At 37.5% G+C, this 13,060-nt stretch overlaps 1 protein-coding gene across 2 annotated transcripts in view; it reads left to right on the plus strand.

Annotated features, from left to right (window-relative positions):
• The window catches only part of LOC149836903 (ARM repeat superfamily protein), a 178,948-nt gene that overhangs the window by 138,442 nt on the left and 27,446 nt on the right, over nt 1-13,060 (plus strand). For both annotated transcript variants that reach the window (XM_090005654.1, XM_090005655.1), the window contains 2 exons: nt 461-568; nt 1,779-1,876. In XM_090005654.1, coding sequence (XP_089861780.1) covers nt 461-568; nt 1,779-1,876 — 206 coding nt within the window. The remainder of the gene's footprint in view (nt 1-460; nt 569-1,778; nt 1,877-13,060) is intronic.

Consider the following 13,060-nt stretch of genomic DNA (forward strand, 5'->3'; position numbering starts at 1 on the left):
TTATTAATGAATCAAGTATGCAAGAAGCATACTTTCAATGTGGGGAGATCCCCCATTTATATACAATTGAGAGAGGGAGATGAGAGAGTAACAAGTGAGAGAGGACCTCACTAGCAGTTAGACCTAGTCTAACGGCTAGAAGAGCTAGCCGTTAGACCAGCTCTAACAGCTAGTCAAGGTCAACATTGTTGACCAAAAATAATAAAAATAAAAAACATAAAATTATTACAATGAATAAAAAATATATATTATAGATAGACATATACGTATACATACATATGCATGTATACATAAGCACATATAATATATATATATATATATACATATATATACAAGAAATACATATTTAACAAAAACTGTGTTTTCATATTCATTTTGTCTTTTTCAAATTTTATTTGGTTATTTTGATATCCATGTTTTCCTCAGTATCTATTTTTATTTGCATCAATGACATTACCAGGTATTGGAAATGCTCTCTCTGCCATTAACGGAATTTTAGAGCATCTGACAAATGAAGATTCAGACGAGTCTGTAAGTGCAATCGATGCCCTAGGCCAGATTGGAGCTCGTAAGTAAAACAGTTCTGTAGTTGATATTTAAATGATTCTATGGCTCCTGAATGAATTTCAGCTTTCAACTCACCTTGAAGTTGGTAATTTATGTAATACTTCTATATGATTGCTGTTTTAAGATGGCTGTGCTTTTATTCTTTGTTGAAACATTGATTGGTTTTGCACTTTTCATAGTTAGAGATATTCAATATGATCATGAGTTTGCTAGAATAATCTGCACTAATATAGTATGGGTTGTATAGTACAAAATTGCAGTACTCACCTGACCTCATTTGAATGCATCTTCTTGGAGTTTTGGAAGGCTATTGTGTATGCCCTGTATGAAGATTTACTATAAGAAACTTTCTTACATGAGCTTTTATGGAACAGTATTGAATATAGGCAAAATTTCAGCAGATTTCGCTGCTAGTTGATACCAAAATGAATATTAACCATGAGAAGGACCGTTGTTAAGTATAACAAGTGAGCTTTTAATATTTCCGGAAACCCCTGGATTGCATGAAATTAAGGCAGTTCTTGGCTCAGATTGATGGCTTCGATTCGGGAGGACTCGTTCAGTGCATAGCCATTGCATTGACCAGAGATCACAGAAAATCTTTCAGTTCCCATGTATTCTCATTTTTCTCTGTCCATTCTAGCCTCCTTTTTGGATTGTTTTCAACACTATGAACTGTTACTTATATGGACAATGTTGATGGTTTCCTCACATTGATGAAAGGAAATTCATCCACGTAATCGACTTTTGAAGCAACTAACATCTGGAGTTCACTTGTAGATGCAACTGTTAGCTTTTGTAATGTTTCTGTTCTGTGTTGGCTTCTCCTTGAAACATATTCTTATATTTTTTTCACCTGCCCTAAATTGTTGAGGGTTAAAAGACTAATCTCTCTCTCATATTCAAGTTTTGTCTATCATTTTGTATCACAATAATATCATGATATATTTTGATATTTTTGAATGGGTGAACATTTTGATTTTATATTTTTTGAGTTTCTTTCAGTTTTTGGAAAATATTACAAAATTTATGACACAAACACACGTGCTTGCACATACATATTGATTGTAATCACTTTTCAATCACTTCTTCTGGTGTGATTTTCATTTCTCATCTTGACCCTGAGTTTCTTTGTTTCATGGAATTTTGAAAAAATCAGTGGCACTTTATTATGGTGTGTTGTTCTGATCAGCCACATATTTACTTTGTAGCATCTAAAGGAGCTGAGTTGTTATTTTCAAGTTCACCCGCTATGGTTAAGCATGTAGTAGAGGCAGCATTTCATCGAAAAGGCAGGAGTAAACAATTAGTGAGTGCATACACCCTTTTGTGCAATTATTCCCATTTCTGGTTTTTATGCTTTGTTGGTAGCTTTGGACTTTATGTTTTTTGAGTTATTGATTCATCAAATTACAAGATTTGCCAAGGCAGAATGTCATTTTTGTAGTTTTTTTTTCCTTTTAGAAGTATGGACACTTTCCCACCTTCAACAAAACAAACAGTCATAAGGTGGGGCCCATGTGGGACCCATGAGTTTTCTTACAAAACCATGTGGTTTTTCTGAGAAAATGCAATGATACCCTTCCTAAGGAAAGCACCTTCACATGAAAGACTCACTTGTTATGCTTTTAGTTTGAAAGCTGCTTCCCTTCCATCACCCTGAAACAAATGAGCCCTTAAGATGTGTGGAAAATGACACTTAGTAACCCAACATCATTAACTTCTATTGCCCGCAGAGGCGGCTTCAAAATAAACTTTAGCAACTCTATCACTTCTAAATGTGTGACTTGCATATTGTGATCTTGATAGAGTGGATAGTCTTACAATTTATGTTCAGTAACTGGATCTTGTGTATATGTAGGCCATAATCTTACTTTCACTATGCAATCAAGCATAGCGACATCAAGTGTTATCAGCTATTAATTGTCATAAGACAAGTTTCATGAACTTGTCATCCCTGAATAATGTTGGCCAGTCCATCTTAGCCCTCTCTCCCATGGCTGTAAATGCATGGTGTGCCATCTGGCTTGATCTTAGATGGCTAATAATATATGATGCCTTGTGCCTTTGTTGATTATTTTGAGTTCTTTCATACTAGAAACTTTTCTTCTCATTACTAGCCATAACTGGACACTAATTTGGTCTTTTGAGCTTTAGTTTGTTTAACAAAGTGATTGTATTTTGTATGTTTCTTTGCCTTATATATATATTTTCCCTTTGTCTTTTGAGCTTTAATTTGTTCTCACTGTAATGAAACAAGTGGAGCTTAAGCACAAATACAAGTCCACTAAGGGACAATACAAAAGGCAAAGCCAATACACAAGCACCAAAGTTTATACAAAGGCTACAAAGAGCCAAACAAGAGAACAATATAAAAAATGTCATTCACTTCACAAAATGCTTATAAAGCATTAACATTTACAAAGGGGAAAACCCCTATTTATAACCACAAAAGAGAGAGAAGGGGGACTGCCCAACTAGTCATTGGGCTAGCCCCCAACGGTCATAAACATGACCGTTGCTCCCAATGACTAGTTGGGCTGCCATATTGATTTAAAAAAATAATAATAAAAATAAAATAAAAATAAAATAAAAAAAATAAAAATAAAATGTAAAACAGCCCTACTAGGCTGACCCTATTACAACAGTAAAAAGACCAAAATGCCCCTGATGGACATCACCTATTACATTAACATATATTTATATATTATTATATATCATGGTTGCCAGTCGAGGAAGCGGGAGCGGGAAGTGGGAAGCGAGGCACTTTTAAAATTTTAGGAAGCGGGAAGCATGGGACGACTTTGAAGCGATTCACGATCCGTCTCGGAAGCGACCCGGAAGCTAGGGGGAAGCGAAAAAAGAGGAAAAATAAAATAAAATAAAATAAAAAAATAAAAAAAAAATGAAAAAGGGGGAAGCAACGGGGAAGCACACTGTTAAAATGTAAAACTGTACATATATGTATATATAATAATATTATATTATTATATATATATAAATACATTTTTCATTTCTTTCATTTCTGTAATTTTTTTCCTTTATTTTTATTTTTTGTCTTTATGTCATCTAGTTCAGTTTGAACTAGAATGACTGTTGCTAGTCAAGTCCTGTCCAGACTTGACTAGCAATAGAGCTGTTGGACTGACACAGTCCAACAGCTATTAATAGAGTTGTTGGACTGATACATTCCAACAGCTCTTGTTGGACTGTGCCCAACAACTCTATTGAGTCCTCTTTCAGCTGTGTATATAAAGGGGTGCAACCCCTCTTGTATTTTACTCCAATGCTTCTTAAGCAATTGGTTTTTCATATCAATAAAGAATACATTTTTATTTTTATTTTGTTTCCAGTTATACCCTTTTTAAGGGTTATGCTTTAGTGTCATTCTTGACACTTGCTCTTGTTAATCTAAGCTCGTGTTTTGAAGATCCCCATTTCATTTCATGGTATCAGAGCCGCGGAAGTACTAAATCTTGAGGAAAAGCTGCCTCGATTTCTGTGCCCGTTTGCAAAAGTGTTCGCCACTTGAAGAGAAGTGTTTTATCACTTCATTGGAGAAGATTTCACATCTTGTTGTATTTTTTTTTTCTTTCTTTTTCATTTTCCTTCTTGTTTCTCTTTTATCCCTATTCTTTCTCTCCTGGTAATCGATGGATGACAATGATAAAGTCACCATCATGCCTATGAAACTAAGCGATACGAACTATGTAACATGGGCTTCAATCATGAAGCACCATATATGGGGAAAAGGCTTATGGGGGATTGTGGATGGTTCCGATTCGGAACCTAAGCTATCTCTTACTAAAAAGGAGGGAGATAAAGAGGTCCCTCTATCGGAAGAAGAGAAAATCAAGGCTATTGCCTCATACGAGAAGAAATGGAAAGAATGGAGAATATCTCATGCGAAGATAATGTCATGGCTTATCAATAGCGTTGACATTAAAAAATGCTCAAGTCTTGCCAAATTTGATCATGCTGATAAGGCATGGGAATACCTTAAGAATATGTATTCCCTTAAAGATATTGCACACGTGTGCAACCTCCAAGAAAAAGTTCGAATGATGACACAAGGAGACAAAACTATTCGTGAATATTACAATGGGTTGTCCGAACTTTCCCTTTTAGAACCAAAGTGGCATTGTACCGAAGACATCGAGCTTCGTCAGAAACAACTCGATGCTGAACATTTTTACCAGTTTATCACTGGAATAAGGCCGGAATTTGAAACCACTAAATCGGCCCTCTACTTCACCGGGGAAAAATTCCTTCTATTGTTGAAACTATTGAAGAGTTAACAATGGAAGAAAATCGTCTCCGGAAAGGTTCTTTAAAAATTGAAGATGGTTCCGTTTTAGCCGTGTCTAGACCAGGGAATCATGTTCGATCATATAGGCCTCCTCACTTTAACCGACAAAATGGTGACTATGATAAGAAGAAAGTTATTTGTCATCACTGTCATGAACCGGGACACTACAGGCCACAATGTCCCAAACTTAAGGAGCTGAGAGAAAAAAGAGCTGCAATTGCTGGATCGGAGGCTAAAGATCAGGATGCACCAGTTTCCCTAGCCCAACCAATGGAGATTCTTCAGCCTCTCATCAAAGGTTCCTCTTCCTCATCTGAAGCTTCAACCGGCGCAGCAGCCTCATCTTTTTCTGATCTAGGTAAAATTTTTTGGCTTCTTGACTCTGGTGCATCTTTTCATATGACCCCAAATAATCAAAGTCTATCCAAATGTGTTAAAAATAAAACAAGTGTGTCAAAGGTCTTTACTGCTGATGGGACTTCTCTTGAAATAGAAGGAATAGGAAATTTTGAAAAAATTTATAAAACAAAAAATTTTTTTATTCCAGAAATTAGACATGTTGCTAAATTAAATTTAAATCTTTTATCTGTATCTCAAATTTCTGATTATGGGTGTAATATTTCTTTTTCTTCTCATGGTTGTTGGGTACAGGATCGCCAGTCAGGCAAGCTGATTGGGGAAGGCCATAGAGGAGGACTCTATTACATGGATTTTTTGGAAATGCCGAAGAAAGCTTTTTGTTATAATATTCAAAAAATAGAGTTGGAACTGTGGCATAAGAGACTTGGTCACCCACATATAGCCAAAATCCAATATTTTCCAAATCTAGGGAAATTTTGTAACTCTGAATCATTTGATTGTAAAGATTGTATTCTCGGCAAAATGAAAAGATTACCATTTCAGAACAGAACCTTTTTCTCTTCAAGACCACTTGAATTAATACACTCGGATGTTTGGGGTCCTGCACCAGTAATTTCTAAAGGAGGATTTGTTTACTATGTTATTTTTGTCGATGATTTCTCCCGACATACGTGGATGTACTTTCTCAAACATAAGTCTGAAGTATTTTCATACTTTCAAACTTTTCATAATATGGTTAAAAACAAGTTTCAAAATGATAATATTATTTTTCGCACAGATTCAGGGGGAGAGTTTTTATCCACAGATTTTCAAAATTATCTTAAATTGCATGGCATCACACATCAAAGATCTTGTCCTTATACACCTCAACAAAATGGACTGGCAGAACTAAAACATCATCATATTATAGAAACCACTAGGACTTTATTAATAGCAAATCAAGTCCCGAAAGACTTTTGGGCAGAAGCTGCCTTAACTGCCACCTATCTCATTAATAGGATGCCATCTACTTCGTTACAAAATATCACTCCCATTGAAAAACTTATGAACATTTCTCCAGACTACTCTAGACTAAGAATATTTGGGTGCAAATGTTTCATATTTACTGACAAAAATGATAAACTTTCCCCTCGTGCGATTCCCTGTGCCTTTTTAGGATATGCTGAAAACCAGAAAGGTTATAGATGTTTTGACTTCAAAAATAATAAACTATATGTGTCTAGAAATGTTTCCTTTCTTGAAAAGGAGAGCTTCTTTGATTTTAGAAAATTAAAAGACGTCACTGAGTACTCCTTTTTGCTAGATCTAACATCAACATCTGATGAATATGACCTTGACTGTAACTTTGATGATGATCAAAGAATTATTGATCTTAATGTTGAAAATGAAGAAGTTCATAGAGATACTAGTATTCAATATTCCAGGCGACAAGAGTCTAATCCTCCATGTGCACTTGAGAAATATTCTAACATTCCAACTAGACAATCAACCCGAATCTCGAGGCCTCCAGGAAAGTTTGTATCATACGAGTCTTTCTCACCCACATATAGGGCAGTTATTGCATTAATTCACTCATATGAAGAACCATCCACATATTTTCAAGCAAAAAATGATATCAAATGGATAGAAGCCATGAAAGCTGAATTAGATGCACTTGAAAAGGCTTCTACATGGAATATTCAAGATCTTCCTCCAGGGAAGAAAACTATAGGATGTCGATGGGTTTATAAAATTAAAACCAAGAGTGATGGTACTCTTGAAAGATATAAAGCCCGTTTAGTAGCCAAAGGTTATGCCCAAGAATATGGGATTGATTATGAAGAAACCTTTGCTCCGGTGGCTCGTATGACTATTGTCCGAACCTTAATTGCCTTAGCTTCTATCAAAAAATGGTCTATTTTTCAAATGGATGTCAAAAATGCTTTTTTAAATGAAAAGCTAGTTGAAGAAGTATATATGGAACCCCCTCCTGGTCTAAGTATTCCTAAGGGTAAAGTCCTTCGCTTATAAAAAGCTCTTTATGGACTTAAACAAGCACCAAAAGCTTGGTATGATAGGTTTAGTCGTGTTATGATTGATATTAGTTTTCAATTCTGTTTAACTGACACTGCTTTGTTTATTAAGAATTCTGATGCAGGGATCATTGTGCTTCTTCTCTATGTGGATGATATGATCATCACCGGAAGCGATAAACAGGGAGTTGAAACAATCAAAACACTTCTTAAATCTCATTTTGAAATGACTGATTTGGGCTTGTTGAGATATTTTTTAGGCATTGAAGTTGCTTATTCTCCTAGAGGATATTTATTATCTCAGACTAAATTTGCTTTTGATATTGTTTTCAGGTCTGGTATTACTGATGATAAGAAAGTCGACACTCCAGAAGTTGTTAATGTTAAACTGAAGATTGATGATGGAGAACTTCTTGCAGACCATACTCCTTACAGACAGCTTGTCGGGGCACTTTCCTATCTATCCATTACCAGACCAGATATAGCACATGTTGTTCATACAACAAGTCAATTTCAACATGCTCCTACTTCTGTTCATATGGGAGCAGTCATGCGTATTATCAGATACATCAAGTCCTCTCTTTCACGAGGACTTTTCTTATCTTCCTCCTCTTCTCTTGATTTAATTGCATATACTGATGCTGATTGGGGAGGTGATCCCAATAACTGACACTCAACCACTGGCTTTTGTGTCTTTTTAGGGGAATCATTAATCTCGTGGAGGTGTAAAAAGCAGCAGAAGGTATCTCTCTCATCCACCGAAGCTGAATACAGAGCCATGGCAACCACGACCATGGAAGTAGTTTGGCTCCGACGACTGCTTGCTGACATAGGAGTTGAAGCAACAAAGGCTTCACAAATGTGTTATGACAACAAAAGTGCGATCTACATTGTCAGTAACAGAACATTCCACGAACGCACCAAACACATCGAAATGGATTGTCACTACGTCAGAGAGGAATATCTACACGGGATAATTGATCTGCCATATGTCACTTCAGAATATCAGTTAGCAGACTTCTTTACAAAGCCTCTCGCTGCTCCCCGATTTCACTTTCTCTTAGACAAACTTTCGCTCATTGTACCGTAAGTTTGAGGGGGAGTGTTAAAATGTAAAACTGTACATATATGTATATATAATAATATTATATTATTATATATATATAAATACATTTTTCATTCTTTCATTTCTGTAGTTTGAACTAGAATGACTGTTGCTAGTCAAGTCCTGTCCAGACTTGACTAGCAATAGAGCTGTTGGACTGACACAGTCCAAGTCCAACAGCTATTAATAGAGCTGTTGGACTGACACATTCCAACAGCTCTAAATAGAGCTGTTGGACTGTGCCCAACAGCTCTATTGAGTCCTCTTTCAGCTGTGTATATAAAGGGGTGCAACCCCTCTTGTATTTTACTCCAATGCTTCTTAAGCAATTGGTTTTTCATATCAATAAAGAATACATTTTTATTTTTATTTTGTTTCCAGTTATACCCTTTTTAAGGGTTATGCTTTAGTGTCATTCTTGACACTTGCTCTTGTTAATCTAAGCTCGTGTTTTGAAGATCCCCATTTCATTTCACACACTTCCCATAAAAGGGAAACGCTTCCCTACACGTTTCGGAAGCATGACATTTCGCGCTTCCAAAATGTGCTTCGGGGAAGCACGCTTCCTCATACGCCTAGGCGCTTTCGGTAACTCTGTTATATATATATATATATATATATAACCTATGTCACATGGGTGCGGGTGCCGGGGTGCGGCACTTTCAAAAACCTTTGGTGCGGGGGTACAACAACAACAACAACTACGCCTTCATCCCAAAACAATTGGGGTCAGCGATATGAACCAAAAAAGAAATTCATTTTGGGTCTTCCACATGAATCCTTTTCCTCCAATCATTTCTATCCAACGCCATGTCCTCGGTGAGGTTCAAAGCATTCATATCCTTTCCTATCATCTCCATCCAAGTCTTCCTAGGCCTACCCCGACCTCTTTTAACTAATATATTTTCCCATTTCTCCAACCTTCTAACTGGAGCATCATTAGGCCTTCGCCGAATATGTCCAAACCACCGTAAACGATTCTCTCGCATCTTATTTTCAATTGGTGCAACACCTACCTTCTTACGTATCTCTTCGTTCCGAATCTTATCTTTTATTGTATTTCCACACATCCATCTAAGCATCCGCATCTCAGCTACACTCATTTTTTGAATATGATGTCTCTTGGCAGCCCAACATTCCGTACCATATAGTAAAGCGGGTCTAATAGTCGTCCTATAAAACTTTCCCTTCAACCGCAATGGCATTCTACGATCGCACAGCACTCCAGTAGCACTTTTCCATTTCATCCACCCAACCTTTATCCTATGATTTACATCTCCATCAATTTCTCCATACTTTTGAATGATGGATCCCAAATATTTGAAATAATCATTCACCGGTATATCTTGCTCACCAAGCTTCACTACACTCCCATCACTACTTCGTTGCTTACTAAACCGACATTCCATATATTCAGTCTTACTCTTACTCAACTTAAAACCTCTAGCTTCCAATGTCTGTCTCCATAATTCTAACTTAGCATTAACCCCAGTTCTAGACTCATCAATCAAAACAATATCATCAGCAAACAACATACACCACGGTACATTTTCTTGGATTGATCTCGTAAGCTCATCCATCACTATCGCAAATAGGAAAGGGCTTAAAGCAGATCCTTGATGTAACCCAACCGTTATCGGAAAATTGGTTGTCACCCCTCCACAAGTGCGGACATTGGTTACTACTCCTTCATACATATCTTTAATTATACTAATGTACTTGAGAGAAACACCTTTCTTCATCATTGTTCACCAGAGAACGTCCCTAGGTACTCTATCGTATGCCTTCTCTAAATCAATAAAAACCATATGCAAATCTTTGTTCCTCTCTCTATATCTTTCAATAAGTTGTCTAAGAAGATGTATAGCTTCCATAGTTGATCTTCCAGGCATAAAACCAAATTGATTCTCCGATATCATGACAACCTTCCTCAACCTAGACTCAATCACCCTCTCCCAAAGTTTCATAGTATGACTCATGAGTTTTATACCACGATAGTTTGTGCAATCTTGTATATCACCCTTATTCTTATATAAAGGCACCAAAGTACTCTTCCTCCACTCATTAGGCATCTTATTTGTTCGCCAAATCAAGTTAAAAAGATTTGTCAACCATTCTAAACCTTTCTCTCCCAAGCATTTCCAAGCCTCGATAGGTATACCATCTGGGCCAACTGCCCTTCTTGATTTCATTTTCTTCAAAGCCTCTGCAATTTCTTTCTTTTGAATCTTGCGCATGAAGTCACGATTTATCTCATGAAAAGGAATGGAGAAGTCTCCAAGATCTTGAGCATGACTATCATTAAATAGCTTATCAAAATAATCTTTCCATCTTTCCTTAATCTCCTCATCTTTGACTAAAACCCTTTGCGTTTCATCTTTGATACATCTAACCATACCCAAATCCTTCGATTTCCTATCTCTCATCTTTGCAAGCCTATAAATATCCTTCTCGCCTTCTTTGGTATCCAACTTGTCATAAACCTCCTTATATACCTTAGCCCTCGCGTTTCGAACAACTTTTTTAGCTTCCTTCTTTGCTATCATATACTTCTCCAAATTCTCATTATCACGACTCTTACTTAGATTTCTATAACACTCTCTTTTAACCTTAATAGCTAATTTGACATCCTCGTTCCACCATGATGTATCCTTACCTAGTGGTGCACCGCCTTTAGACTCACCCAATACCTCCTTAGCTACTTTTCTCATACCACCCGCTATCTTATTCCACATTGATTCTGAATCCTCCTCGAGACACCAATCAACTTCCTTAACTACCTGCTCTACAAACATTCCTTGTTTAGCTCCTTTCAGTGCCCACCACTTAATTCTAGGATCTATCCTATGTCTATCCCTTTTGCGGCATTGTCTAATTCTAAGATCTAAAATTAAGACTCTATGTTGTGTAGCTACACTTTCTCCTGGTATAACCTTACAATCGATGCAACAACCCCTATCTCTCTTTCTAAGTAGGAAAAAATCTATTTGACTCGTATTAACCCCACTTTTAAATGTTACTAGGTGAGACTCCCTCTTCCTAAACCAAGTGTTTGCTAAGATCATATCATAGGACAAACAAAAATCTAAAATCCTTTCTCCACTTTCATTTCTTTCTCCTATACCATAGCCTCCATGGATATTCTCAAATCCATCCCTACTAATGCCTACATGTCCATTAAGGTCACCGCCGATGAAAATCTTTTCTCCATAAGATGTCTCTTGTACTACTCCATCTAAATCTTCCCAAAATTGATGCTTAATGGAATCATCTAAACCTACTTGAGGTGCATAAACACTAATAATATTAATAATATCCGTACCTAATACTAATTTAATAAGTAAAATTCTATCACCCTTCCTACGGACCTCAACTACATTATCTATAAACTGACGACTCATAACAATCCCTACTCCATTCCTATTCCTATTTATTCCTGTATACCAAATCTTATATCCCCAAGGTTCTATCACTTTAGCTTTCTCACCTACCCATTTGGTCTCTTGAAGACATAAAATATCAATCTTTCTCCTACACATAACATCTACTAACTCTACCAACTTACCAGTTAAAGACCCTATGTTCCAAGTGGCTAACCTAATTTTATGGTCTTGGACTAACTTCTTTACCCCCACCCGTCCAACAAAGTGAGGGAACCCTTGCCTATTTGACACCACACCCGGGCGCCGGTGTGACGCGTCGCTTCTGGGCGACGACCTAGCAACCCTTGCACATTTATCACTGCCTCCGGGCCTAGAGAGTACAGCGCGTCGCTCAGTAGGGAACGCCCCAACGAAATTCTCATATTGGTTCATTTTCATAGGATATGACAAAGTTTTTATGCTGGCTGTCACAGGCCTACCGCAACCCTCCTCCTTTATCCGGGCTTGGGACCGGCAGTGTATAACTACACAGGCGGAGTTTGGTGCGGGGGTGTGGCAAAAAAAAATATATATATATATATATATATATATATATATATATATATATATATATATTATATAATTTTTAAGTTTTATCAATTATCAGTTAAAAAAATATGTTTTAATGAGCCATTCACAGTTTCACAGTCTGAATTAGTTCATACTTACACATGCATGGCTTAATCTTTGAGACAAGCATATAACTACTGCCAGGATTCCGACATTGAAAATATCAGTGCAAGAAGGAGTTGTTTCGACTCCCCACCTGAGCCAACCCATACCAAACATCTGAAAGCCCACATAGTGGCAAGGGAACCAACAACGACAGAACACTGCAGTGTGGCCTGCCAAACCGCATGTCCAAGCTCTATGGCAAGATGCACAAGGAACCTTGCAGTTGAGCCGTTAGCATCGAGTAGGGACACGATTCCGCTGCGACAAAGGGAAAGCAAACACAAAGACCCAAAAAAGCACAAGCTGTGCGCACGGAGACCCCGACGTTCTAAGAGAGAAGACATAGAGGAGAGCAGAGGGAGTCAGAGAAGAGAGGAGGAGGGCAGAGGGAGTCGGGGGCATACCTGGAGCGGTCAGCGGCGGCGGAAAGCAGAGAGAGTCAGAGAGGAGACGAAGGGAGGATTAGGGCAAAAATTGCCCTAATCCCCTCTACAGACCATTTTATCGGGCATATTTTTTTTTTAAATTCAAAAACTAGACCAAAATGACCCTGGGTGCGTTGACCTCACCCATGGTCTGGTTGACCGCACCGGGTGCCACACCCACACCC

The sequence above is a fragment of the Nuphar pumila genome, chromosome 5, assembly GCF_984573655.1.
Source record: "Nuphar pumila chromosome 5, dmNupPumi1.hap1.1, whole genome shotgun sequence".
NCBI lineage: Eukaryota > Viridiplantae > Streptophyta > Magnoliopsida > Nymphaeales > Nymphaeaceae > Nuphar > Nuphar pumila.